At 50.4% G+C, this 27,393-nt stretch overlaps 1 protein-coding gene across 3 annotated transcripts; it reads left to right on the forward strand.

Moving 5' to 3' along the window:
* The first annotated feature begins 120 nt into the window (after positions 1 to 120).
* Positions 121 to 25,862, forward strand: PHLDB3 (pleckstrin homology like domain family B member 3). 3 transcript variants are annotated; one of them, XM_070450759.1, is made up of 16 exons: positions 121 to 201; positions 670 to 1,022; positions 1,657 to 1,839; positions 2,052 to 2,189; positions 7,441 to 7,569; positions 7,805 to 7,966; positions 9,258 to 9,368; positions 9,489 to 9,572; positions 10,200 to 10,310; positions 18,330 to 18,429; positions 18,584 to 18,674; positions 18,764 to 18,845; positions 18,943 to 18,999; positions 23,046 to 23,265; positions 23,868 to 23,953; positions 25,435 to 25,862. In XM_070450759.1, exons 2-16 carry the CDS (start codon positions 789 to 791, stop codon positions 25,567 to 25,569), a joined length of 1,923 nt encoding a protein of 640 aa, XP_070306860.1. In that variant the 5' UTR covers positions 121 to 201; positions 670 to 788; the 3' UTR covers positions 25,570 to 25,862. The 3 variants fall into 3 exon arrangements, with proteins under 3 accessions (XP_070306860.1, XP_020726770.1, XP_070306859.1); XM_070450758.1 differs by having other exon boundaries at positions 124 to 201; positions 18,758 to 18,845; XM_020871111.2 differs by lacking the exon at positions 10,200 to 10,310 and having other exon boundaries at positions 122 to 201; positions 18,758 to 18,845.
* The last annotated feature ends 1,531 nt before the right edge of the window (positions 25,863 to 27,393 follow it).

The following is a 27,393-nucleotide window of genomic DNA, read 5'->3' on the forward strand; positions in this document are numbered from 1 at the left end:
CGCGGCTGCGGGCGGGGCAAGCTGGTCGCTCCCGCCTCCCTCGAGAGCTGTTGGACCTGTTGTCCCCCTGTCCTCCACTTCCGGGCTGCTGGGGAGGGGGACCGAGCAGCCTGTCTCTCCTCCCTCTTCCCCAGCCACCTGTTCAGTGGGCAGAAACTGCTGCGCCGGAGCGCAGAACGGAGCGCGCCGAAGCCTGAGCTGGTGAGGGGGCCGGGGCTGTGGGGTCGCGGGGGCTGGAGCTCTGGAATCTCGGTCCCGAGGAGCCGAGGACTCAAGGCTCCTGGTTTGTCCAGAGAGAGGGAGACCAGGAGACCCGACTCTCCGATCCTTGGGTGAGGGGGCAGGGGCACGGCTCCCTTACACAGCGGGGTCAGAGCTGAGACTACGGGGCTCCAGAGAGGACAGGGCGGAACCCAACTCCTGAGTCCGCGAAGCAGATGGTGATGGGGTCGCTCTAAAGTGGTCCAAGGGGATAGTCTGGGGCGGGTGGGAAAGTACAAGGCTCGACACCTGGATAGCAGGGAGACGCCGGTAGGGGGCGTACTAGGACCCGGACTCAAATTCCGGTCCCGCCTCTTCGGGCGTGACGCCCTAGGAGCCACGAACCCCGCCCCTAGAAGCTCCAGGCCCCGCCTCTGGAATGTTCAGTCCCATCCTTTGAACTCTCAGGCCCCGCCTCTGGAGCGCTCTCCGGAGCTTTCGGGCGGGACGCGCGGGCCCCCTGAGCCACGCCCCCAACGCCTCCGGAACCCCAGGCCCTGCCCACCCGACGCGAGTTCTCAGCGGCCATGGGGACGCGGAGCAGCCCGGACCTGGGGGCTCCTCCGGCGGCGGCCCCGGAGTGCGACACAGAGGTCCGATCTCAGGGGGCCCCCAAACCCCGGGGGCACCCCAAAGACTCCCGCGAGCGGGAGGCGCCCGAGGCCCCGGCAGAGCTTCCGAGCGGCCAAGGAGCTGAGCAGCAGGCGAAAGAAGAGGAAGAAGTGGGAGAAGGCAGCAGCACCGAGAGCAGCCACGATGCGGTGAGGGACCCGGGGGGCGAGAGTCACGGGGCGGGGGGGACCCCGAGGAGCAGAGCCGAGCGGGTGACAGAGACACAGAGAGCCAGGTACAGGAAGACCAGATAGAGACCCAGAGACAGGGAAACGGGGAGACAAAGATCCAAAGGAGTCAAGGGACCCTCGAGACCAGAGAAAAGAGACTCAGAGTGCTGAGGATAGACACAGACAGAAACCCAGAAACAAAGATGCTCAGAGAAACAGAGACAGAGAAACCTTGAGACGGGGAGATACTTCGAGGGAGAAAGAAAAATAGCGATTCGGAGACAGAAGACATACTGAATCAGGAAGATGAAGCCCAGAGAAACGGGGAAAAGACTCAGAGATCCCGGGAGAGAGAAAGAGATGCAGGACCTTCGAAGACGTGAGGCCAAGAGAATGGGAAACAGCGTCCTTGAGTCGGCTCTATGCCCCTTCCCCGGACTGCGGGCCCCTGGGCCACCTCCTGGGACCGAGCGGTCATCGGACCTCCATCGGATAAAAGAGCTTGGTGGCTGAGGGTCGCTAACTCAGCTCCCCCACCGCCCCCGCCCCAGGGACCTGTTTAGTGATGCTGGGGGCGAGTCCTCCCCAGCTGACTAGCTTTCTCCAACCTCAGGCGGAGGCTCCGTCTCCAGTTCAGACCCCGGCCACGCCCCCCGCACCCGCTCGGTCTGGAGAAGCGGTGCGAGGGGCGGCGCGGCGGCTTCGCGCGCAGCAGCTGGAGGCACTGACTCGCGTGGCTTTGATGGAGCAGCGAGTGAAGGAGCTACAGCGTCAGAGGAAGGAACTGAGGATCGAGGTGAGGCTGTCGCCCCAACCCCGTCAGGCCAGGCTTCCAGTCCTTTACAACCACGGGAGACGAGTCTCAGGCCTCCAGCTTCATACTCTCTCCGAATCCAGGAGTTCGGATTCCCAGGTCCTTCGTTCAGACCCAGGCGTCCGCGCGCCACCGCCCCTTCCTTACTCTTAGACCCAGGCCTCTGGGTCCCAGCTCTTGCCTTCTCTCTGCAGATGGAGGTGGAGGTGGCCCTGCTGCGGGGTGAGCTGGCTGGGGAGCGAGTGGCCGCTCGGCGGGAGGAGGAGCAGCTTCGCGAGCTGCTAGGGCAGCAGGTGGACTCAGAGAAGGGCGGCCAGGAGCAGCGGGAACAGGTGTGTTTGCCCGGCTGGATCTTCATCGTCGGTTCTCTTCCTTGTGGGACAGACATTCCTGTGGTGCTCCTGGGGCCGGGGTTACATCCCTGTTCTCCAAGCCATGATACTGGGGCTGGGGGTGGGCAGTGGCGGGGACCTATGCCTCTCTCTGTTTCCCTCCTCCCTCCTTCCTCTATGACTTTGGGGCCTGACTCACTGGGGCGTGTTCTTTGCCCCATCTCTCTTTGCTCTTTAAATGTCATTTTGTGAAAAATGTCAAACCAACAAAAAATAGCCGGTTGCCATGTGGTGAGCTCCCCAGTTCAGCTGGGATTAATCTTCTTTTCCTGTTTCATGTCCTCCCGTTGGCTTCCCTGTCCCTAGATTTGAAATCCAGTACCAGACATCATGTCGACAGTAAATACTTTAGTTCTTTAAGAACTCCTTTAAGAAAACATTACCCCTATGTCATTATCATATCTGAAGAATTACTATCTCATCTCCAGTCAATTTCCATGGGTCCCAGACTGTCTCAAAAACAATGGTTAACAGTTGGCTGTTTGAATCAAGTTCCCCAAAGGCCAGTATATTGTAATTGGTTGAAACGCCTTGTGTATGCTGTTTCTCCTCTAACGGTCCTTGCCTACTGTTTTTTCCCCCCATATTCTGTTGAAGAAACTGAGTCCTCTGTCCCATGGTCAGTATGTGACCAGTTGCATGCCGGGGGTGTCCTTTATCTTGTTTCGCTTCCTGGAAGCAGGTGGTTGATTAAATGTAGAAGATGGATCAGATTCAGATGAGCTGTGGTGCTTCTTGGGCGCTGGGCCAGGGGGATGTTGTCTCTGATTCTCCAGATCCCAGTGAGGTCATTCTGATTCCTTCCTAATAGTTATTTACCTAAAGGCTTTAACATTCATTGGTGATCATTGCTTGACCTGGAGAGTGCTTGTAGGTTGGAAAATGGTAACTTTGTAATTCTATCAGTCTCTTTCTTTGCCCTTATCTTACATGTTGGAATTTCCTGGGGTTGGATCCTGAGTCTTCAGTTACCTCAAAGAGCCTTTATTTCTCCCAGCCCCGATTTCTCTCTCAAAATCTAGACCTATGTGTCCTGATTTCTAGGATATTAGTTCCTAGATGCTCCTTCCCCTAGGACCTGGGTTTCCAAACCCCAGCCCCTCCTCCCTCAGACCCAGGGGTCCAGGTCCCCACCCCTCCTGCCTTAGATCCAGGAGTCTGGCCCCTTCTCATTTACTATGGTGACCAGTGCTGACCTCAGCACCTCCCTTTTCCACACCGTCCCGTCTCACCGTCCCTTTGGTCCCCAGGCCAGAGTCCTGGGCCTCGCTCTGCACGCCTTCTTATCTCTCACCCCAAGCCTGTCAGTCACCACATCCTGTTCTTTGTGCTCCCTGAATCTCTCTTGCTAGTCTGTCTCCTTTATATCTGCCCTGCTTAGACCTCAGGCAAGGTCACATCCTTTTTTTTTTTAATTATTATTTATTAATTTTTGGCTGGACTCGGTCTTCGTTGCTGCGTGCAGGCTTTCTCTAATTGCGATGAGCGGAGGCTACTCTCTGGTTGTGGTGCTGGGGCTTCTTGTTGCTGTGGCTTCTCCTGTTGCGGCACTTGGGCTCTAGAGTTCAGGCTTCAGTAGTTGGCCTGCAGCATGTGGGATCTTCCCAGACCAGGGATTGAACCCATGTACCCTGCATTGGCAGGCAAATTCTTAACCATTGGACCACCAAGGAAGTCTAAGGTCTCATTCTTATTGCCCAGAGGACTCAGGAAGGAGCTGGTCTCAACCCCTCAAACCTATCTCCCAGAGGGATGATTCCATACCCAGATCCTACTCCAGCCTTTGAATCTTTCCATGACTCCTCACTGACCCCGGATAAGAGTTCCTCAGCCTGGCGGTCCAAACCACACCTGAGCTCCATCTTGTCTGCCTTTCCACTGTCATCTCTCACCTGTATTCCCCATCTCTTCCCTCCATCCCACCTTCTTTCTTCTTGACCACAGTCTGCCCCCTACACTTCCTTTACTTTTCTTTTCTCTTTTATAAAGTATTTATTGATATTTATTTATTTGGCTCTGCTGAGTTTTAGTTGGGGCACGTGGGATTTTCGATCTTCATTGTGGCATGCAGAACCTTTTAGTTATGATATGCAAACTCTTGGGCTTCCCTGGTGGCTCAAGTGGTAGAGAACCTGCCTGCAATGCAGGAGCCCCAAGAGACACTGGTTTGATCCCTGGGTCGGGAAGATCTCCTGGAGGAGGAAATGGCAACCTACTCCAGTATTCTTGCCTGGGAAATTCCATGGACAGAGGAGCCTGGTGGGCTACAGTCCATGGGGCTGCAGAGTTGGACCCAACTGAAGCAGTTTAGCACACAGCACGCCTGCAGATTCTTCCTTGTGGCATGTGGGATCTAGTTCCCTGAGCAGGGATTGAACCCAGGTCCCCTACATTGGGAGCTCAGAGTTTTAGCCAGTGGACCACCAGGGAAGTCCTTCCTGTACTGTTCAACTTCCATTCATTTTCACCATGCTGTTCCCTCAGCACAGAAAGCCCTACCAGCCCTCTCTAGCTCCCCAGGTCTCAGTGCTCCCTGGTTTTTGTGGCTTGCCGGGGTCCAGCCCCAGCAGGATCCAGGGGAACCCTCAGGATGAACGGCGTCAACGAATGAGAGAGAGAGAGACCAGACCAGGATATGTGGCAGAGTCTGGCAGTTGCTTTATTTTTTACCGTTGCCTTTATACCCTAAGTCTGTACATTTCTAAGGGGCAGATAAGCACACAGACTTAGTTTAACATTACATCAGCTTGTCCTTCAGGAAACCAGGTGTGCTCTGTATATTTTTGTTTATGAGTGTCTTTTCCCATAGATTTTTTCTACATTATCTTCTGGCCTTAAGCTCAGCAGAAAACAGAAAAGTGGCAGTCTTATGGTACAGCAGGTTGTAACATAGTAGAAATACAATCCTGTTAACATAAAGTCAGTCTTTTTGCAGAAGTTCTCAGCTAAATTTATCTAAAAAGTTTAACACACAAAGACTCTGTGGCTCTGGTGAGGCAGCCCCTGTTTATCACTCTTGGCTAAAATTAACAATTATCTTATTGTTTTTACACTAGGGCTAAACTCTCATTTTACTATATCTTTAACTATATTAATAATAGTTTCCACTGCACAACCTCAGCACATTAACATCAATCAAACATTGATCTAATAACCACTTTTAAAACAATATTTTTTGTATTCTCTAATAGGGCTTCCTCACCCCCCAAAGGGCTCTGTGCCTATTAGGGCCCTTTTTATGGTTAATCTCTATGTATAATATCTTTTGGCTTTCAGGCCTGTTGACAATTTATGGCTTGCACCTGGTGCAACTTTAAGCAACTTTAGTAGCCGACCCTGTCTTTTTTGTGGTTAATCTATTTTCTTTCTATTAGGTGTCATCTCCAAGGGAGCTAGATAGGATTACAGTTTTTACGGAACAGAAATGCAAAGGATTGGAAAAGCAGCAGATATGGCACAGAACAGGCTCTTAGTCCAAAAGTTAATTACCTGCAAGAAGTCACCAGCTAATCTCTATCTAAACTATTTTCTATTAGGCACATATGTGGCTGTAATATTTGTGGGGCTTTTCTCACCCCGTGGAGGGACCTATGCTTAATAGTTTCTTTTGTTAGCGTATTGTGCTTAGGATGTTTAGAACAATCATGAGCATTTTTTGCAATGAGAGCACACATTTATCAAACAAGCCAGAATGCCAGCAGAAGGGTTAAAATTGAAGCATTTCCTTCATCCCTGGCCCCTTCATAGGGTACCAGCTTCCAGGAGATTTATTAATTAGGGTTTTAAGTTGGTCTTCATTCAGTGAAAGAGGAGCAGGAGAGCTCTCAGCAGGCAACACAAGAATCCGCAGCAGGGCAAACAAGACCAACAGCAGAAAAGGGGGGAGGATCCAGGGAGGGGTAGAGGCTGAGGCCAACCTGGAGGGTCCCTCATCCTAGACTGCCTTGCCTGTCAGGTTTTTTCCTCGTGACCTCATCATGGATGGGGTCCCGGACGGCCTTGCCTGCCAGGTATTTTCTTCATGACCTCGTCACAGGCGGGACCCCCCATAACGGCTCCCGGCAGTGGCTTATCTTAAAATCTTCACATCCAGGAAGCCTAGGTTCACCCTAGTAGAAACTGTTCTCCCCATCCTGGGTTCCCACAGAATCTGTGTTTCCCTGCTCTGATTGCCCCAGGCCATAGCTGGCTGTGTCCTTTGCTGGAGTATAGGGTCCAGGTCCGACCCCCTTCTGGGTCCCCAGTATCAGTCACCAAGCCTGGATAGGTTTAGCATTCATTCCCTCATTCGTTTCTCTTTTAAAAATGTATTGAAGAATAGTTGATTCACAGTGTTGTGTTAACTTCTACTGTACAGCAAAGTGATTCATATATATATATATATATATATATATATATATTCTTTTTTTTTTTTGCCATGTTGCTCAGCATGTGGGATCTTAGTTCCCTGACCAGGGCTCTAACCCATGCCCCCTGCAGTGGAAGTATACTGTCTTAACTACTGGACCGAGGGGAAGACCCCTCATATTCTTTTCCATTACATTTTATCACAGGATATTGAATACAGTTCCCTGTGCTATACAGTAGGACCTTGTTTGTTTATTTGTTCTCTGTATAATAGTTTGCATCTGCTAATCTCAAACTCCGCATCTATCCCTCCCCCACCCAACCCCAGGCAACCACAAGTCTGTTCTCTATGACTGTGAGTTTGTTTGTTATGTAGTTAATTTGTGTCAGATTTTAGATGCCACATATGATTATTATTCTATGGTATTTATCTTTCTCCTTCTGACTTACTTCACTTGGTATGCTCATCTCTAATTCCATCCATGTTGCTGCAAATGGCATTATGTCCTTCTTTTTCATGGCCTGAGTCATATTCCATTGTATATGTGCACCACATCTTTATCCATTCAGTAATATTCCATTGTATATGTGTACCACATCTTTATCCACTCATCTGTCCCCTCCTTCATTCCTTAAAAACCCGTTTCCTTGGCCTGCTCTGGGCGGGCCTGTACAGCATGAACCAGAGATACAGGTGCTGCCCTCGTGGAGCCAGCACCCCAGACTTGGAGCGGGCACACGCCAGGCCAGGAGGAGCTTGAGATCTGGCTGGCCTGGCCCCGGATGGCCTGTTTCCCTCCCTGTGTTCAGGCCGAGGCTGAAAGCCTGGTTGCTGTTGATGCAGGAACAGAGGCGGCTGAGCCAGGAGCGGGATCGTGTGGAGGGTCTTCGCCAAAGACTCCAGGAGGCCCAGGAGCAGCTCGACTCGCAGCCTGAAGACCAGCATGAGCGGCTTCTGCAGGGAATGCAGGAGGTAAGGGTTCCCTGGGCCTGCTCAGGGACCCGGTATCCAGGCCACTCAAGACCCAGCCATCCGGGCCCTCAGTCCCCTCCTCTCCCACCCACCTAGGAGCTCAGGCCCCATCCCCCTCACCCGCAGGACTCTGGGGTCTGGATCCTCAGTCCCTCCTCCCTCCTTGCCCAGGAGTCATGGCTCCAGGCCAAGACTAAGGGTCCAGGCCTCCAGTCCTTTTGTGTTCGCTCCACAGATGAGGGAGCAGCTGGATGTGGCCCAGCGTGCCTATGAGGACCTGGAGTTCCAGCAGCTGGAGCGGGAGAGCCGGCGGGAAGAAGAAGATCGGGACAGCCCCGGGGCCGGCGCACTAGACCCCAAGGTCCAGGAGCTCCAGGCCAGCGTGGCACAGCACAGGGTGAGTCGGGCTGGGCTCGCCCTGCTCCCCTCGCCATCGTCCTCTGGCACCTCCATGCACTTGTCTCATCCCTTCTCTGTCCTCGTGTCCCCGCTGTGTCATGTTCTTCAAAACAGCCATGGTGGTCGCTGATGTTTATTGAGCATTGACCATGTGCCGGGCACGATCCTAAACATTTCATGAATATTAAGTCATCGAATCCTTACAACAGTCCTGGGAGACAGGTCTTCATATCTTTCCCCGCCATTTTCTAAATGAAGAAACTCAAGGTCAAGGTGCTCAAGTCATCTTTTCCAAGGTCACTTAGTTCCCAAAGAATCGAACTGGGACCTGAACCTGCTAGGTCTTCGCCACTACACTCCCCGTGTCTCAGCCCTCATCTCAAATGATGCTCCTACCAGTCCTTTCTGGGACCTTCACTTCCAAGGGTCTGACAAGTCCTGCTGGAAAAAGCCACAAGTTTGACTGTATTTTGGAGAAGGAAATGGCAACCCACTCCAGTACTCTAGCCTGGAGAATTCCATGGACAGATAGCCTGGCGGGCTACAGTCCATGGGATCGCAAAGAGTCGGACACGACTGTGAGACTAACTTTCAACTGTTGACTGTATTTAATACAAAGGTTCCCAGAGTTTCGGATTAGACAGTTCCTATGTGGGTCTCCTTTCCCCACCTCTATTTCTGGACATTTTTCCTGTCACTCCCCATTCCTGTCTCACGGGCTCTGTCTGTTTCTGTCTCTGTCTCTTCTATTCTGTATCTTTTCCAGTTTGTCTGTTTGTCTTTCCCTTTCTCTCTCTCTTTTTTAATATTTACTTTGGTTGGCTGTGCTGGGTCTTAGTGGGGGCATGCAGGATCTTCAATCTTCATTGCAACATGTAAGATCTTTTTAGCTCTGGCATGTGGGATCTAGTTCCCTGACCAGGGATCAAACCCGGGCCCCCTGCATTGCAAACCGAGCATCTTAGCCATTCTACCACCAGGAAAGTCCCTTTCTCTCTCTGTTTTTGGCAATGTCGACTTTCTCCTGGTCTCTGTCTTCCTCAGCCTCTGGATATGGGAACCTCCACCCCTCCAGCTCACCCCAGGTCTCTTCTGGGCCCTCAAAGGGGAGAAGGGCACTAGCGAAGGTGAACTCTGAGTCCCCCATGCCCTCCCAGGCATCCAGATGCCAGGGTCTCTGTTATGGGGTGGAGCAGACCGCAGGCTCTCAAGGAGGGCCTGCTTCTGTGGGTGCCAGCCCAGGACCTGGGGGTAGCTGAGTAACCCGGGCCCTGGCGGGTGCCCTGCAGCGCCGGATCCAAGTCTTGGAGGAGCAGCTCAAGTCGCTGGGGGAGCAGATGGCCGCCGAGAGCCGGGGGCTGAGCCGGAAGAAGGAGGAGGCCCTTCAGGCCCTGACGCAGGTCAGTTCACTGCAGATACCTGTCTTGCATCTTCACTTCCTGCTGGGGCATACCCTTGCCTCGCCTGCACCCCGTATGTCCCCTGAGGTGTAGGAATTGCTCATGTCTTGCCCTCCCCAGGAACGGAGCCGACTGCTCGAGCTTAACTGCCTTCAGGGAACCCCTGGCGGGGACTTCTCTGAGCCCAACCAGGCCCTCACCAAGGTATGGAGATTTCATGTGCCTTTCAGCCCTCTCTTCTCTCAGACCCAGGAATCTAGGCCCCCCACCTCCATTCTCCCTTGGGATCCACCATTCTCAACCCCTAATCCCTTTTACACCTGGGCCTCAGGAGTACAGACCTCCAGAACCTCCTCCTCAGAGAACTAGCCCAAAAGTCTGCCCAAAAGTCCTCCCTCCCTGAGACCACATTCCCACTCTCTTGGGTCCTTGAGCCTTTCCTTTTCCATCCAAGAAATGGGCTGGCTCTGGAGGCCTGGGCCAAAGCATCCTTGCAGCGGGCATCCATGCTCTGGAGGCCAGAGCATCCTTGCAGCGGGCATCCATGCTCTGGAGGCCAGAGCATCCTTGCAGCGGGCATCCATGCTCTGGAGGCCAGAGCATCCTTGCAGCGGGCATCCATGCTCTGGAGGCCAGAGCATCCTTGCAGCGGGCATCCATGCTCTGGAGGCCAGAGCATCCTTGCAGCAGGCATCCATGCTCTGGAGGCCAGAGCATCCTTGCAGCAGGCATCCATGCTCTGGAGGCCAGAGCATCCTTGCAGCGGGCATCCATGCTCTGGAGGCCAGAGCATCCTTGCAGCAGCCCTCCACCCTACCCCTTCTCCTGCAGCTCCTCTTCACCCAGAAGACAGACCGCCAGTTGCTGGTTCTCCAGGATCCCACTGCCCACACGGCCGCCGCCACCTCTTCCTGCCTCTTCTCTGTTCACAGCTCCCTCCAGGTGCCCCCCCCGACCCCCACAAATATCTCATCACCCGGGGGGTCTCGCTGGTCACCGTGGCTTTCTCTGCTGTGGGCATGGGGGAGAGAGGGAGGGAAAGGAGAGGCTGATCAAGCCGTATTTTTAACTTTCACCAAGCTCCAGCTTTATTATCTTTTTTCTTTCTTCTGCCTAACATCCTACCTCTCCTCCCCTGGAGAAACAGAACTGGGCCCACCCAGGTGTAAATTTTATTTAGTTAGTTTTTAAGATTTATTTGTTTATTAATTTTTGGCTGTGCTGAGCCTTCGTGGCAGCGCTCAGGCTTTTCTCTAGTTGCGGTGAGTGGGGGCTACCCTTCATTGTAGTGCCTGGGCTGCTCATCGCAGTGGCTTCTCTTGTTGCGGACCACGGGCTCTAGGGTGCATGGGCTTCGGTAGTTGTGGCACATGGGCTTAGCTGCTCCTCGGCATGTGGGATCTTTCCGGACCAGGAAACGAACCTGTGTCTCCTGCATTGGCGGGTGGATTCTTAAGCACTAGATCACCAGGGAGGCCCCCAGATGTAAATTTTTAAAGCCACCCGACAGAGCATATTGATAAGCAGTCCTCCTCTCCCCAGCCCAATGAGCCCTGGCCCTCCTCCTCAGAACCGGGCAGCTATTTGTTTCTTTTTCTTTTTTAGTATTTGTATTTATTTATTTGGCTAAACCTGGTCTTAGTTGCAGCTTGTGGGATCTCGTTCCCTGACCAGGGATCAAACCCAGGGCCCCCTGCATCGGGAGTGCGGAGTCTTAGCCAGTGGGCTACCAGGGAGGTCCTGGTAGCTATTTGTTTCTTTTTTCCAGATTTTCTGAAAAATGGGGATTCCAACTTATGAATGGGTTAAAACATTTATTGAATATGTTGCTACCAACTTTAAATGAAACAGAGTAGACAGTGGCAGTGCTGTGCCTGTACGTAGGGCTGAATATTTGATGAAAACTGTTTTGTTTCAATTGTATGGATGTGGAGTCAGCGCTTAGAAAGGGTGAGCACTTGTTCTATCATGTAAATGTTTTTTTCGAAAACGTGTGTATTAGCTACTAGTTAGCTTTTTTTTTTTCTAACTCAAGATTGTGGTGGACATTTTTTCTTTTGACATATTTAGAGGTCCTCTTCCTTTTCAATGGCCCTGTAATAATGATATAAACACTAACAATCATAAAGATGGCCAAAATTTGTGAAGCCCCCTTTTTTTTTTTTGTAGAGTCTTTATAGTGTGCCAGGCACTGTTTTATTTTATTTTATGAATTAAAAAAAATTTTTTTTTCTTTTGGCTGTGCTGGATCTTCCCTGTGGCCCACAGGCTCAGTAGTTGCTGAGTGCAGGCTTAATTGCACCTAAGAGGGTGCAACTCACTAAGAGGGTGAAAGTTGCTCAGTTGTGCCCAACTCTTTGCAACCCCATGGATGAAAAGCCAGTTCCTTCTGACCAAAAAATAAAATTTTATATTAGGTGCATATACAATTTCATACATATATAACATATATTATTGAATTATGTATTCATGAAACATATAATTTCTGGCTCCTCTGTCCATGGAATTCTCCAGGCAAGAATACTGGAGTTGGTTACCATTCCCCTCTTCAGGGGATCGTCCTGATCCAGGGATCAAACCCCAGTCTCCCACACTTCAGGCTTCTTTACCAGGGAAGCCCATGTGAAGGTGAGAAACAGTCAAATACTGACTGTTTGACATGCTTCAACTTAATATATTTTATATTAAAATTATATGTTTCATGAATATATAATTCAATAATATATGTTATATATGTATGAAATTGCTTATGCACCTAATATAAAATTTTATTTTTTGGTCAGAAGGAACTGTAGCAGTGGGTCCTATTATTGTCCCACTAAGGTAAAGGGTTAGCAGAGCTTTTGTAACTTTCTAGCTGGAAGCCTGATAAGGGTGGATTGGCAGTTCTGTTGCCAGGCAACGTGCCTTAGGGTAAATATGACCCTTATAATTAAATTGCATATCTATAAAGACTTGGTGGGAAGCCCAGTCCATTCCTATGGAGTCCTTACCTGAGTTAGTGGCTTCTGTGGTCACGGAACCTCTAAGGCCAGATGGACCCTATATCCACCGGCGTGGATCCCATATCCCCCTTGCATGTGGGTGTCACCAAGTGTCTGGTGCTTGGACACTGCTGGCCGTGCCAGGCACTCTTCTGTGTGTTTTGCATGAGGTCAGTGTAAGAATCTTTGCATCAGCTACGGCAGGGCGGCGGGACCTTGCTCACTTTACAGAGGGGGGAGTCGCCCTGAGAAGAGATGTGACTTGCCAAAGTCACACACCCAACTAAGCGGCAGAGCTTGGTGTGAAATGAAGCTGCCTGATTGCTCAGCCTGTGCCTTTCAGAGACGAGGGTTTCTCAAGGAAACTTCAGAACCCAGGTGGGCACCGGGTTAACACGAGCTCATAGGCAGTGACGAGGGACCTCAGGGATGACGAAGAGCTTGTATGTGCGTGCTTGTTGAGGTCGCTTCAGTTGTGTCCAACTTTGTTCAATCCTACAAACTGTAGCCCGCCAGGCTCCTCAGTCCATGGGATTCTTCAGGCAGAAATACCGGGGTGGGTTGCTATGGCCTCCTCCAGGGGATCGAACCTGCATTTCCTGAGTCTCCTGCATTGCAAGCGAATTCTTGAATCCCTGAGCCACAGGGGGATGCCCCACAAAAAGCACAGGGAGTGTTTGTTTACACAGCCAGAGAAACAATAGGCAAGCAGATAAACTTCAGGGATTAACAAATCACTCCTCCTTGCCCCTGCCCCTCTCTCCCTCCAAGGCCTATTAAATCCTTCTCAAATTCTACCCCTTCTTTCCAGGATCATGTGATGCCTAAGAGTACTGACTCTGCTCGGATTCCAGTACCTATTGTGCCACTTCCTAGCTGGTTGACCTGAGATATGGCTCTGTGCCTCAGTTTACTTAGCTGCGAAATGGGAATAATAACAGCATTCATTGGTTAATGCATTAAAGTACTTAGTGTGATGCCTGGCACATAGCAGGTGCTTAGTAAACGTGGGCACCTGTTACTCTGGTTATATAATGATTGATATTATTATATTTTTTAATGAGGGAAGACCAGCCTTTTTTAAAAAAATTCATTTTCAGGCTAGTTAGTTACAGTACTTGGGCTTCTCTCTAGTTGCAGCTTAAAGGCTTCATTGCCCCGCAGCATGTGGGATCTTAGCTCTCTGACCAGAATCGAATCCATGTCCCCTGTATTGGAAGGTGGATTCTTAACCACTGGACCACCAGGGCGGTCCTGATATTGTTATAATTATTATAATTCTTATTCCACCCACTGCCACCCTCAGTTTTGGTTTTTGTGACCTTCTACCAGCCTCCTCACTGATTTTCTCCATCTTAGTTTTTGGCTCCCAGACAACAGCCAGAGTGATGTTCATCCCTCCTACTTCAGCCCTTCCCCCCAAAAGCCTTCCATGGTTGCCCCAGGCTCCTTGGTGTGGCCCACAAGTCCTTGTGTGGTCTGACCCCTGCCCACCTCTCACCATCCCCCTTCCTGTACTGACTGTTCAGCTGCAGGGGCACTAACCCCCCAGCACGCCATATTTGTTCCTGCCTCAGGGCCTTTACACTTGCCGATCCTGCCACCTGGAACACCCTTCACCTCAGTCAACCCTGGCCAACTCTTATCCTTTGGGCCTCAGGGTCAGTGTCCAGAAGGCTGTTCCTGGTCTTCCAGTTGCAGGTGATCCTTTTTTATATTACCCTTTTATAACCCTCTTTTGTAACACTCTTCACTCACAGCAACGTCAGATGATACGCATCTTGTATGATGACTCATTCAGTTCCTTGGGACTTCCCAAGGTGGTGCAGTGGTGAAGATCTGCCTGCCAGTGCAGGAGATGCAAGAGACTTGGGTTCAACCCCTGGGTTGGGAAGATTCCCTGGAGTAGGAAATGGCAACCCACTCCAGTATTCTTGCCTGGAAAATTCCACAGACAGAAGAGCCTGACAGGCTACAGTCCATGGAGTTGCAAAGAGTCTGACGTGACTAAACACACACCACATATACACGTCACTCAGCTCCATGCAGACAAGACTTGGATCTCTTTTGCCAGTGTGTGTTAGTAGCCTGCCAGGCTCCTCTGTCCATGGAATTCTCCCAGGCAAGAATATTGACGTAGGTTGCCATTCCCTTCCCCAGGGAACCTTTCCAACCCAGGGATGGGACTCTGGTCTCCTGCATTGGCAGGCAGACTCTTTATAGTCTGAACCACCAGGGGAGACTGAGTCTGTCTTTCCTACGTGCTTCCTCAGTGCCAACAATCTGAGTTCTCTCGCCTGGGAAGTGCCGGGAACATCAGTTGAGGGAAGGGAAGAGTGAAGAGCCACGGGAACTTGGGGCTCCCTTTCATCTTTTTGAAGGGGTTTGAACCTTTCCTGACTCCCAGGGCTTCTAGAAGCTTAAATGGGTCTGCGGTGTGCCACAGACACTCTTAGGCAAAGACTGAGCACTTGATAAATACTGGTTATTATTTTTATTTTTCATTTTTTATCTTTTGAACGAAGCTGCGTGGCATGTAGAATCTTATTCTCAAACCAGGGATTAACCCTGCACCCGCTGTAGCCCCGTGTCTTAACCACTAGGCCGCCAGGGGAGTCCCATGGTTTTGTGTTTGTGTGTGTGTGTGCTCAGCTGTGCCCGACTCTTTGCGACCCCATGGACTGTAGCCCGCCACGCTCCTCTGTTCATAGTAGTTTCCAGGTAAGAATACTGGAGTGGGTTGCCGTTTCCTACTCCAGGCGGTCTTCCGGACTCAGGGATCAAACCCACGTCTCCTGCATTGACAGGCAGATTCTTAGCCACTGAGCCACCTGGGAAGCCCAGTAGTCCCATGGTTACTATTTTTAAAAACGTTTTAAAATAATACAGACATAGAGAATCACATCGAGCACACGCACAGCTTAACGATTATTAATGGGAACACTCGGGTGACGGCCCCAAGTGTCAGGTCACGACATACCCCCGCTCAATGGTGACCCCTATCGGTCTCCCGGAGAATAGCCACTAGCCTGACGTTTATCCTAGTCTCACATTGAAAGTTCCGCCAATTCAGTGTCTATCGCTAAACACTATAGTTCAGTTTTAACTTTTTGTGTGTGTGACTGTGGGCTTCCCTGGTTCTTCGCCTGGTTGTTAAGAATCCGCCTGCAATATGGGAGACCTGGGTCCGATCCCTGGGTTGGGAAAATCCCCTGGAGGAGGGCACGGCAACCCACTCCGGTATTCTTGCCTGGAGAATCACCATGGACAGAGAGGAGCCTGGCGGGCTACAGTCCATGGGGGTCTCAAAGAGTCGAAAAGACTGAGCGACTAAGCACAGGGCATCTCTTTTAAATCTCCTAGAATCCACAGACTCGCATTTCTTTTATTGTCCCTCTTGAAATTTGTTTGGTGAATAAACCAGGCATTTGCTCTGTAGAGTTTTGCAGGCAGGGTTTGCTGATTGCATCTGTGGGGGTCAACACCACCTTTCTCTGCCTCTTTATTTCCTGTAAAGTTGGATGTGGGGGGCTGAGCAGTTGCATGATTGGCATTTTGGCAAGTCATCCCGGGAGCATGTGTCTCTTTTTTTGTGGCATCCATTGATTGATTCCCTGGAGGTCATGAGTGGGAAAATCTCATCTGTTATTACTTCTTCATTTATTTTCATTTTTTAAAAAATTTAGTTAAAGAAATCTAAAAAAGAAAAAAAAAACCAGTTATTATTTTTTGGCTGCCCACTCAGCATGTGGGATCTTAGTTCCCTGACCAGAGATGGAACCTGTGCTCTCTGCATTGGAAGTGCAGAGTCTTAACCACTGGATAGCCAGGGAAGTCCTCCTCCTTCATTTATTAATTGACAATTTTTTTTCTAAAGAGGGACTTGCCTTTATTGATTATTTGGTTACCCAGGGATATGATTTTTGTAGGAAAAGAAAGTGCTTGACGATTTCACTTCATTCACCTACCTTCAAAATAAAGACTTGGTTCTTTTGGTGACCAGTTCGATTTTTCTTTTAGTATTAACTCGTGAATAGTGAGCATACACATTGATGGGCTTCCATCATTGCTCCTTGGTAAAGAATCTGCCGGAAATGTTGGAGATGCAGGACACTTGGGTTTGATCCCTGGGCCAGGAGGAGGGCCTGGCAACTCACTCTAGTATTCTTGCCCGGAGAATCCCATGGGCAGAGGAGCTGGCAGCCACAGACCATGAGGTTGCAAAAGAGTCTTATTCGACTGAAGCAACTTGGCATGCACGATGTGTGTTGGTGCTCAAATTATACAACTTATTTATTCTTATTATTTTTTGTTATCCAAGCAGAGTTTTTGCTGTTTTTTTTAAAGAAATGATTTCAGTTTGCTTCCTTTGTTACTCTCAAATAAGTTTATTTTCACTTGGTAGTTTTTTTATTATTTTATTTTGAAATGATTTAAGACTTACAGGAAAATTGCAGGAGGAGTAGAAAGAATTCCTGTATACCTGTTACCCAGATTCTGTGACTAACAGTTTACCACATTTGGCATTTGCTTCATCATTCTCTGTCTGTACACACACACCCACACACACAGTTTATTCTTTACTGAAGCATGATTCCCCTTTATCCCTAAATGCTTCTACTTTTTATCATCAGAGGTCAAGGCCATTCCCATATGCAACCACAGTACACCGATCACATTCAGGAAGCTAACATTGAGACAGTACTATTCAAGTCCACAAATGTTATTCATATATATATTCTTTATTATTTAATTTTGGCCGTGCTGGGTCTTCATTGCTGCTCCACATTTTCTCCAGTTGTGGTGAGGGGGTTGCTCTGGAGTTGCGGTCTTCTCATTGCAGTGGCTTCTATTGTGGCAGAGCACAGGCTCCAGGGTGCATGGGCTTCAGTAGTTGTGGCAGGAAGGCTCAGTAGTTGTAGCTGCCGGGCTCTAGATCTCCATAATTGTGGCACACAGGCTTAGTTGCTCCCTGGCATGTGGGGTCTTCCTGGACCAGGGCTGGAACACATGTCTGCTACATTATTAGCAGGCGGATTCTTTACCACTGAGCCACCAGGGAAGTCATTTTGATTTTATTTCCTTTCTTTTTTTAAATTCATTTTATTCTTCTTTTTTCCCATTTTTATTTTTTAAAAAGAGCCAAACGGACCTCCATAAAGTTTTTTCCAATAAAACAGCCCTCAGCCTTGTGGGAGAACATCTGGGTTTCCCACATCTCCACCAATACAGTAGGCTTTAAAAAAAAAAGAAAAACAGTTTTATGTAGATCTATAATTCACCTACCCTACAATTCGCCCATTAAAAGTGGTTTTCAGTGTAGTCATAGAGTTGTGCAAACATTACCATCAGCAATTTTAGAGAATATTCAGGAGGGAATGACCACCCACTCCAGTGTTCTCTCCTGGAGAATCCCCATGGACAGAGGAGCCTGGTGGGCTACAGTGCATGGGGTCGCACAGTCAGACATGACTGAAGTGACTTAGCACGCACGCACAAAGAAGCCCTGTACCCTTCAGCCATCACCCCTCAATTCCCCTCTCCTCCCAGCCCCCGGCAATCACTGTCTCTGTGGGTTTGCCCATTCTGCTCAGTGCACTGTGTGGTCCTTTGTAACTACTGCATTCACTCAGCATTGTGTTTACATTGGCTTTCTGATCCGTGCCAATGAGATGGTGGTTTCTTTTTTTACAAAAAATATTTATTTATTTGGTGGCGCCGGGTCGCTTGGGGATCTTCAGTCTTCACTGGGGCATGCAGGATCTTTCATTGCCACCTGCAAACTCTTAGTTGCGGCATGTGGAATCTAGTTCCCTGACCAGGGATTGAACCTGGGCCCCTTGCATGGGGAGCTCGAAGTCTTCACCCTTGGACCACCTGGGATGTCTCAAGATGGTGGTTTTCTTTGGTGGTTCTCCCATCTGATGGTGGAGACTGAGCATCTTTTCCTGTGTGCCTGGGCTTTGTGTGTCTTCAGGGCTCCATTGGCCTCCAGAGGACTGGAAGCCTGTCCCGGAAGAGGGGAGAGAGAGCCAGTCAGAGAGGCTGCCCCCGGCCTCTGTCCCTCCACTGTACTGGTGAGTACCAACTTCACCCCACGTACCCTCTTCTCCCATCACCACCCTCCCTGTGCACAGAATGGAGAAACCTGGATGCCCCCGTTTGGGGAGAGAGGTAGAAGCTTAGACCAGGAAGCATCCCAGCCCCTAGCCCCAGCCCTTCTCCCCCCAGGACCCCTGGAGGCCTCGGCCCTCCCGCCTGAAGCCGGAGACTCCGGGAGACACCCTCTCTATCAGCTGCTGAACTGCGGCCCCAGGAACAGGTGAGACGTCAGGGAGAAGGTGGGGAGATGGGGGGAGGAGACTGGGCTCCTCTCACTGGCCCGTCTCTGCTCCCTGCTCCCAGCTGCAGGGCCCTCTACCCAGACATCGCCCGAATGGAGCAGCTCCTGCAGCAGGCCGTGGCGGAGAGGGAGCGGCTGCTCCAGGCCAGGGTGAGACCCAGCTCCTCCTCCCTCCGACCAGGAACGCAGTACATTCCCCCCACTTCTTACTGGTTTGCAGTCTTGGTGACTCTTTCTGCACCCACAGGAAGGGACAAGAAGAAGCAAGGAAGGTTCCTCGGGCCCCCCTGTACCTGCCATCATGGTGAGTCTCGCCCCTGCCCCCACTTCCCCTGGCCTCTGCCCTTTGACATCTCACCCTCTCCTGTCCTCCAGAAAGTGTCCTGGGCTTGGCAAGGGAAGGGGAACTCTAAAGACCTAGTTTCTCTTCCCATCAGGGTCATCTGAATCCATGGTATGTGGCATGCTTAATTCTCTGTGCCTCGGTTTCCTCTTCTGTAAGTGGGGGCTGGTATGAGGGCGACCACAAACTGGGACTTTTAAATAGTATTTAAAATTTTGATTTATTTGTTTGATTCTTTAAAAAAAAAAATTTTTACTTAAGAAATATTCAAGCATATTGTTCAAAGGTTGACTAGATTAATAACCTCCCATGTACCCACCATGCAACTCATGACCGTGGTTTAGTCGGTCAGTTTCGTCCGGCTCTTTCGTGACCCCATGGACTATAGCTCGCCAGGCTCCTCTGTCCATGGGATTCTCCAGGCAAGAATACTGGAGTGGGTTGCTACTGCAGGGGATCTTCCATTTCCCACTCCAGGGGATCTTCCCGACACAGGGATTGAACCTGCGACTCCGGCATTTGCAGGCAGATTCTTTGCAGGCGCAGATTCACTGAGCCACCAGGGAAGCCCTCCATGTTGCTCCAGTGATTATCAATATTGAATCTTATTTTACTTACTGACTTTTCTGTACTGCACCCGCACCTACTTCCCATGCTGCAGTAGAATATTTTAAAGCCAATTCCACATATTTTATCATTCCCTCCATACATCATTATGTACCTACAATATATACATATGTGTGTGTGTGTGTGTATATATATATATATATATATTTAATGTAAGTTCCACTGTCATAGCTTATGAAATTATTACTAATTCTGTAACATTCTAATACATGGTCCATATCAACATTTGGTGAGCACTTCCTCTCTAGAAGCCTCAGTTTCCTCCTCTGTGAAATGGGGACAATATTGGGTTGTTTTGGAGAGGCAATGAGGTGATCACTTGACACAGTGCTGGCCACAGAGCAGACCTTCAGTACATGGTGATCACTTAGTGTTACTGTGTGGAGTGGGCAGGATGACCCAGTGGGTGCCCTTTTAACCACCCCTTCCCCTCCTGTGTGTTCCCCAGCCCCTCCCCCCACCCCCTCCTCACTCTCCCTTGTCTCCATGCAATTTGTCTCACCTCTATTTCTCATCCTTTTTTTGCTTTGGCCTTACTTCAGTGTTTTCAGCCCTCAGTACTCATAGAGTGGTCCATGGACCAGCAGCATCAGCATCCCTGAACTTCATTCCTCTCCAGACCCCCACCCTGGAATGACTGAATCCCAGTCTGCACTTGAACAAAATCCCTGTCTCCAAATTGTCTCCAAAATATATTTTGATAGTTGGTTATTCAAATCTGGATCCAAACAAAGCACACACAGTGCCTTTAGTAAAAATGTCTTAAATCTCTGAGATTGAGTCCTCCCTCCCTGCTTTAAAAAAAAAAAAAAAAGTGCCATTTATTGGGGGGAAAAGGCATTTATCTTGTGGAATTTCTCACACCCTGAATTTAGCTGACAGCTCCTCATTAAGCTTTTATTTCTACCTATACTAAGAATATGAATACTTTTTTGTTACAACATACACTTTATTTATCTTTTTGGCCTCCCTGTGTGGCATGTGGGATCTTAGTTCCCCATCCAGGGACTGCACCCGTGCCCGCTGCAGAGGGAGTCCAGAGTGCCAGCCACTGGACCACGAGGGAAGCCCCTATAGCAAACACTTTAGAATTCAGGGAAGTGAAGTTCTCTCACCTGGAGGCCAAGTGCTTTCTGTCATAGAGGAGACTTTGCATCTGGGTTTATACTTTCCCACATACACTGATCAAACTGCATTTGGTGGATTTATGTTCCTCACAAACAAGTACATTATTCCCAACCCATTTCTGGTTCTCTCAAACATTAGGCCTTTCCTTATTCATTTCAATCCAATATTTATGGAGTGCCTATTTATGGTGGCCTTCCCAAGTGGCTCAGTGGTAAAGAATCTGCCTGTCAATGCAGAAGATGCAGGAGATTCAGGTTCCATCACTGGGTGGGGAAGATCCCCTGGAGGAGGGCATGGCGACCCACTGCGGCATTCTTGCCTGGAGAATCCAGGGACAGAGGAGCCTGGTGGGCTACAGTCCATGGGGTCGCAGAGTCGGACGTGACTGCGTGACGGAGCACGCACTGTGTGGTAGACAGCAAGCACACACTCTAGTGACGGCAGAGTGACAATCCCTGCCTTTTGGAAGCTGGCATTTAGCAGGGGAGAGAGATGGAAAGCAGCATCAATAAGTAAAATAAGTAGCATGTCAGGTGCTGATAAGAGCCGGGAATAAAATAAAGCAGGAAGGCTGGTGGAGCCTTCCGGGTTGTCAGGCATATAAGCTCTGCCTCATTAAAAATGAAACGCTCCTGCTGTGTAGCACCATCATTTATTAATCAGTCCCCTGCTGACTGAATTGTCCCCCATCCCCACCCCCTCACACCTCGAGCTGCCTTCCTCATGCTGTCCCTGGGGTTTGCGCCTGGGGGCGGGTGGGGGGGGTGGAATCACCAGGTGACAACAGCCAGCTCATCCCTGAAACAGCCCCATGAGGAGGGTGCTGGGATGAGGAAAGCCAAGACTTGGAGAGGGGCAGGCGTTCCCTGGAGGTGACTCGGGTGGACAAAGGGGGAGTTGTCAGTCCCAAGCCCATCCCTGCTCTCCTCGCCTGGGGCCCGGCTCCACCCATGTCCTACCTGGGTGACCTTGGTGAGTCACTGCCTCTTTAAGAGCCTCAGTTTCCTCCTCTGTGAAATGGGGACAATAATGGGTTGTTTAGGAGAAGCAGTGAGGTGATCACTTGGCGCAGTGCTGGCCACAGAGCAGACCTTCACTACATGGTGATCACTTAGTGTTACTGTGTGGAGTGGGCAGGATGACCCAGGGGGTGCCCTTTTAACCACTCCTTCCCCTCCTGTGTGTTCCCCAGCTCCCGCCTCCCCCCTTCTCTCCCTTGTCTCCATGCAATTCATCTCCCCTCTATTTCTCATCCTTTCTTGCTTTAGCCTTACTTCAGTGTTTTCAACCCTCAGTACTCATAGAGTGGTCCGTGGACCAGCAGCATCAGCATCCCTGAACTGAATCCCAGTCTGCATTTTAACAAAATCCCTTAGGGGTCTGCTTGCATGCTGGAGTCTGAGGCCTCAGTGTGACCATGGGGATCATATACCATTCTTTGCAGGAAGTATTTGGGAAGGATAGATTTGATCAGGCTAGACCTTGTAACAGTAGACACTTTGATTTCCTTCATCTGCTCCACATTATGGCCACCTGAGATGAGCGCTCTGCCTGGGGAGTCCTGGCTCGTCAGCTCTGGCTGTGTGACTTGGGCCTAGTGACTTACCCTCTCTGAATCTTGGTTTCCACATCTGTAAAATGGGGACAATGATGGACCTACCTCCTGAGGAGAAGGGGGGCAAAGAGATTATAAAGTTTTTTTTTTTTTTTTAGCACAGATAATAATCACCAATTTCATCACAGCAAGAATGCTCTCTAACATACAACAATAGTGGAATCAGCACTCTCATTATTAATCACTCACTGTTTTACAGATACAATAGATGAGGGCTTACTGGGGTTTATCACTTCCCTAACACATCTCTGGTGTTTCAAGGTGAGCGCTAAGGTCAGGAAGACCTGGCTTCGCATCCCTGCTCTGCCACTTAGAAGCTCTATGTGACCTCAGGTGGATTATTTCTCTCTGTACTTCAGTGTGCTCATGTGCAGAATGGGACTCATAGTAGCCTTGACCCAAGAGTGGCCATGGGGAGTTGAGGAATGGATGCTGGTAAAGCCCTGGGCAGTGCGTCAGTCAACCGGAGTAGCTGTCAGAAATACCATCTTAATCGTCATTGCCAAAGTTAAAGGCTGTGCTGGTCCTTACACTTGAGCTAATCCTACGGGCTCCCCTCGCGGGTCCAGGCTGCAGACTTCCCCCTCCCAGCCCTTGACCCTATGACATCACAGCCCCCCTTCTCTTCCCTCCCCAGGCCCCGCCCACACCCCCATCCAGCCCTGCTAGCCCTCGGGTATTGGATCTCCGGCAGCACCTGGAGCGCTGGGGCCACAATCCAGAAAACTGCCCGCACTTACGGGTGTCCGGGGGCTGCTGCCGCGGACCCCTGGTGAAGATGGGTGGCCGAATCAAGACCTGGAGGAAGCGATGGTTCTGCTTTGACCGCCAGGCCCGCCGCCTGGCCTACTACGCGGGTAAGCCCAGCCCTGCTGCCTTAGGTGCCTGGGCCCCCACACCTGTGAAAGAGAGCACTCCAGACCTTCGCCCCAGACACCTAGCCGCCCCACCCCCAGGTCTCTTCTCTCTTAGGTCCATGTATGTGTCTGGACCCCCCAATCACTTCCTCCTTTAGCGACCCAGTCCTCACTGGGTATCACTTGTGTACCATTCTAGCTCTCCAGCCCCCAGTTTCCCCATACCCAGGAGAAGCATTATCAGTGCCCAGCCTCCAGATCTATTCCAAGCCTCTCCTTCTTCTCTTAGGTAATCGATGATTCTGAACCTCTCCTTGAGTCTCCACCCTTCTCAGGGGCCAAGGGACTTGGGGACCTAGGATTCCAGCTCCCCAGACCCCACCTCCCAGCCTTATCCAGTCACCACACCAGTCTCCCATTGACATTCACTCACCTCCTAACCACAGCACTTTAGGGACCTTCAGACTCTATCACCATGCTCCTCACCCCAACCCCAGTCTCTGGACTTGGGCTCAGAGAATCCTCTCCCCCTTAGTACCCTCCTCCCCACCCGGCAACCCATCTCTCACTGGCTCTGTTTCTCCCTCACCCCGCTCCATCAGACAAGGAAGAGACCAAGCTCAAAGGTGTCATCTACTTTCAGGCCATCGAGGAAGTCTACTACGACCACTTACGCTGTGCCTTCAAGGTGAAGCCCCTCTTTGATGCTGCCCTGCCCTCATGGTTGGAGCCCCGCCAGTCAAATCTTAGCTTATCCCCTGGAGAAGGGCTACCCACAGCCCCTTTTGTCAGGGTCCTCCATCCAGCACAGGAAACCAAACAGGTCATTTCACTGCAGGGCCCAAAAATTAAGAGCTCAGTCCCTGACTCTCAGCCACAGTTATTTTTCTTGGAACAAACGTTTGAGAGCAGAAATTTGGCAAATTCAGATGCCAAGTTAAGAATGAATGACTGAACTGGGCAAGGTGAGGACTGAGGCTGCCTGGGAGAATTGAAAGGAGAGGATCATTACTTAGCATCTTCTCACAATTGCCAAATGGAAATGGGTCCCACGGTGTCATATCAGATTTATTTTTCCCCAGAGAATTCTGGAATTGGAACGTTTATAAAAGCACAGTGCCAAAAATTGACACAATGTTTAGAAAGCTCTGGAGAGTAACTGTGGCTTTTTAGAGCTTAGGTTGGAATCCCAGTTGTGGGACATCAGAAGTGTGACTTCCATTCTCCAGCCTCCGTGTTTTCACCTGCAGAATGGGCACTCTTCAACCTATGTCTCCAGAGTTGAGGTTAAAGACAGATAATGGACATAAAGGGTTTACTTAATTCGGGGTTGGCAAGTAGGTACTCAGTAAATAGGTTGTAGACTAAATTTTTCCCAGTTACAAACCAGGGAGACCTAGATTTGGAAGAGAGGAAATTTGAATGCTTGTGTTTCTAATATATGGACTTCCTAGGGGTCTCAGTAGGGCTTCCCTGGTGGCTCAGATGGTAAAGAATCTGCCTGCAATGCAGGAGACCTGAGTTTGATCTGTGGGTTGGGAAGATCCCCTGGAAGAGGGCATGGCCACCCGCTCCAGCATTCTTGCCTGGAGAATCCCCACGGACAGAGGAGCCTGGCAGGCCACAGTCTACGGGTCACAAAGAGTTGGACATGACTCAGAGACTAAGAGCAGCACAGCGGGTTCAGTGGTAAGGGATCTGCCTGCAGTGCTGGAGACCCAGGGTCTCCTGCAGATTCCTGGGTCGGGATGACCCCCTGAAGGAGGAAATGGCAACTCACTCCAATATTCTTGCCTGGGAAATCCCTGGACAGAGAAGCCGAGCCTGGCAGGCTACAGTCCTTGGGATCACAAAAGAGTCGGACACGACTTAGCAACTGAACAACAACGATTTCTAATACAGGAGAAGTAGAGCTGGGGGGTTGGGACATGGGTCCTTTAAATTCCTCTTGCTCCCATAATTCTCAGCGCCTTCCTGTGTTAATTCATTTAACCCTCATAACCCTACAAAGTAGGTAGCATCATTTAGGAGGACAGATCCGCATACATTCAGGGAATTTAAATTCCTTGCCCAACCCTACACAGCCTGTAAATAGCAAGGCTGGAATTTGAACTAGGGTGGAGTCATATCTGTTCTGTTAAACCGCCTCCACTCCGCTACTTATTCCAGAGCCCGAACCCTCGCCTAACGTTCTGTGTCAAAACCTACGAACGCCTTTTCTACATGGTGGCTCCCAGCCCAGAGGCCGTGCGTATTTGGATGGACGTCATCGTTACAGCGGCTGATGAGAACCACGCCCCCTGATCGACCACACCCTCTGGGGGGGAGTCTCAGTGAAGCCCCGCCCCCGTGCTCTGCTTCGAAGCCACGCCCACTTCTGGGAAGCCTGGGCCCGCCCATTCGTAACTCTCCAGGGAGTTTTGTGGGTTTTGATGGCTTGGCTGGTCTGAGCCGCGACTTTCCCGGGCTGCAGGTGCCTTCTCCGGACGGGAAGCCAGTCCCTCGGGCTCTGCCCCGGGCTCGAGGAAGATTGCGGGGGTGGGAAGGAACTATTTATTGTTGCTTCTGTGATACTGAATTAAACATGGAAGAAAACAGTTTTTCTGAGATTCCCAGCACAGACATACGGAACCCCTCGACCGCTAGGCAAGGCATCTGAGTTACGGGACCCAAGACAACCAACCATCCCTCAGCTGGTTCTACATTTAAGGAATGGAGGTCTTCTTCAACCCCATGGTCTTGGATGGTAACAGGGGGTGGGTGTAGAGAGGCGTGTGGCAATTTTGTTTTTTCAGTTTGTGGGTCCGCCTGCTTCCATCCTTTTGGACTTGACTGGGCTATTGGCAATTTCTAGGAATTCCTAGGCTCCTGCCTTCCAGGACTTGGCACATGTTATTCCCTCTGCCCTTCCCTTAACCAGCTATCTCCTTGTTCTTAGCGTCTTGGTTGGATTGTCACCTCCTACAGGAAACCCTTCCTGACTCCCCCACCTGAATCAAACACACCCTCTTCTTTGAGCTCCCCTGGGCTACAGTCCATTGGGTCACAGAGTTGGACACGACTGAAGCAACTTAGCAGGCACGCACAGTCCATTCCTGAACATCCTGGGTCATCACTGGTGATGGATCTATGTCCCGACAGACTGGGAGCTCCAAGAAGGCAGAGCCAGGGTTGTCCTGGTCATAGCTGTATTCCCAGCACCATAGGGCACATTTCATTCCATGAAAGGGAAAAAAAAAGTTATCCTTTCATTTCTCATTCTTGGTAAATAATATACCCAATACTCCCTTTGCTAAGTCACCTTTCCCCACTCCACCCTACTCATCATTTAGGTCATAACTCAGATGGTTCCTTCTCCAGGAAGCCTTCCCTGATTCTTCTGAGTCAGATGTTTCCTCAGGGAAACAGCCTCCTGTCCCAGCCCTGATCCTTCTGCCTGCACCTTCCCCCTGGAGCCTTGAGAACTCTGGGTCATCCATGCTGATGAGTGTGTTTCCTGTGCTGGGCGGGGACTCCAGGAGGCAGGGATTGGACTGTTTGCATCACTACTGAGTCCTTGACACACAACAAAGGGCCCGTATGCAAAGTAGGTGTTGAGGGAATGTCTGATGGTTGAATAAATTGATGAGAGATGCTGAGGATGGGGCGGTGGTGAACAGGACAGACAGAACTTTTCGCCCTTTAGGTCTCACCCAAGGTGCCCCCTTGGAAAAGACCCTGATGCTGGGAAAGATTGAGGGCGGGAGGAGGAGGGAGCAACAGGATGAAATGGTTAGATGGCATCACAGCGTCGATAGACATGAGTCTGAGCAAACTCCAGGAGGTAGTAAAGGACAGGGAAGCCTGGTGGGCTGCAGTTGATCGTACACAAAGAGTCGGACACGACTGAGTGACTAAACAACTACAACAATAGCAACAAGGTGTCCCCTCCTTCAGGAAGCTCTCCTTGATCCCTGATGGGTTTCCACAGTCCCTTGGGCTCCCCAGGTATAACCTTGATCCCTTTAGGCTGTCTCTGTGTGGAACAGGCCTTTTCCTCCCTTTAACGTCTCTGGAACTAGGCATTCAATTCCTCTGGTTCCCGTCGCCTCCAGTCCTGGGTGTCCTGTCCCAGGATTCCTTAAGGAT

The sequence above is a fragment of the Odocoileus virginianus genome, chromosome 20 (assembly GCF_023699985.2).
Source record: "Odocoileus virginianus isolate 20LAN1187 ecotype Illinois chromosome 20, Ovbor_1.2, whole genome shotgun sequence".
Lineage (NCBI taxonomy): Eukaryota > Metazoa > Chordata > Mammalia > Artiodactyla > Cervidae > Odocoileus > Odocoileus virginianus.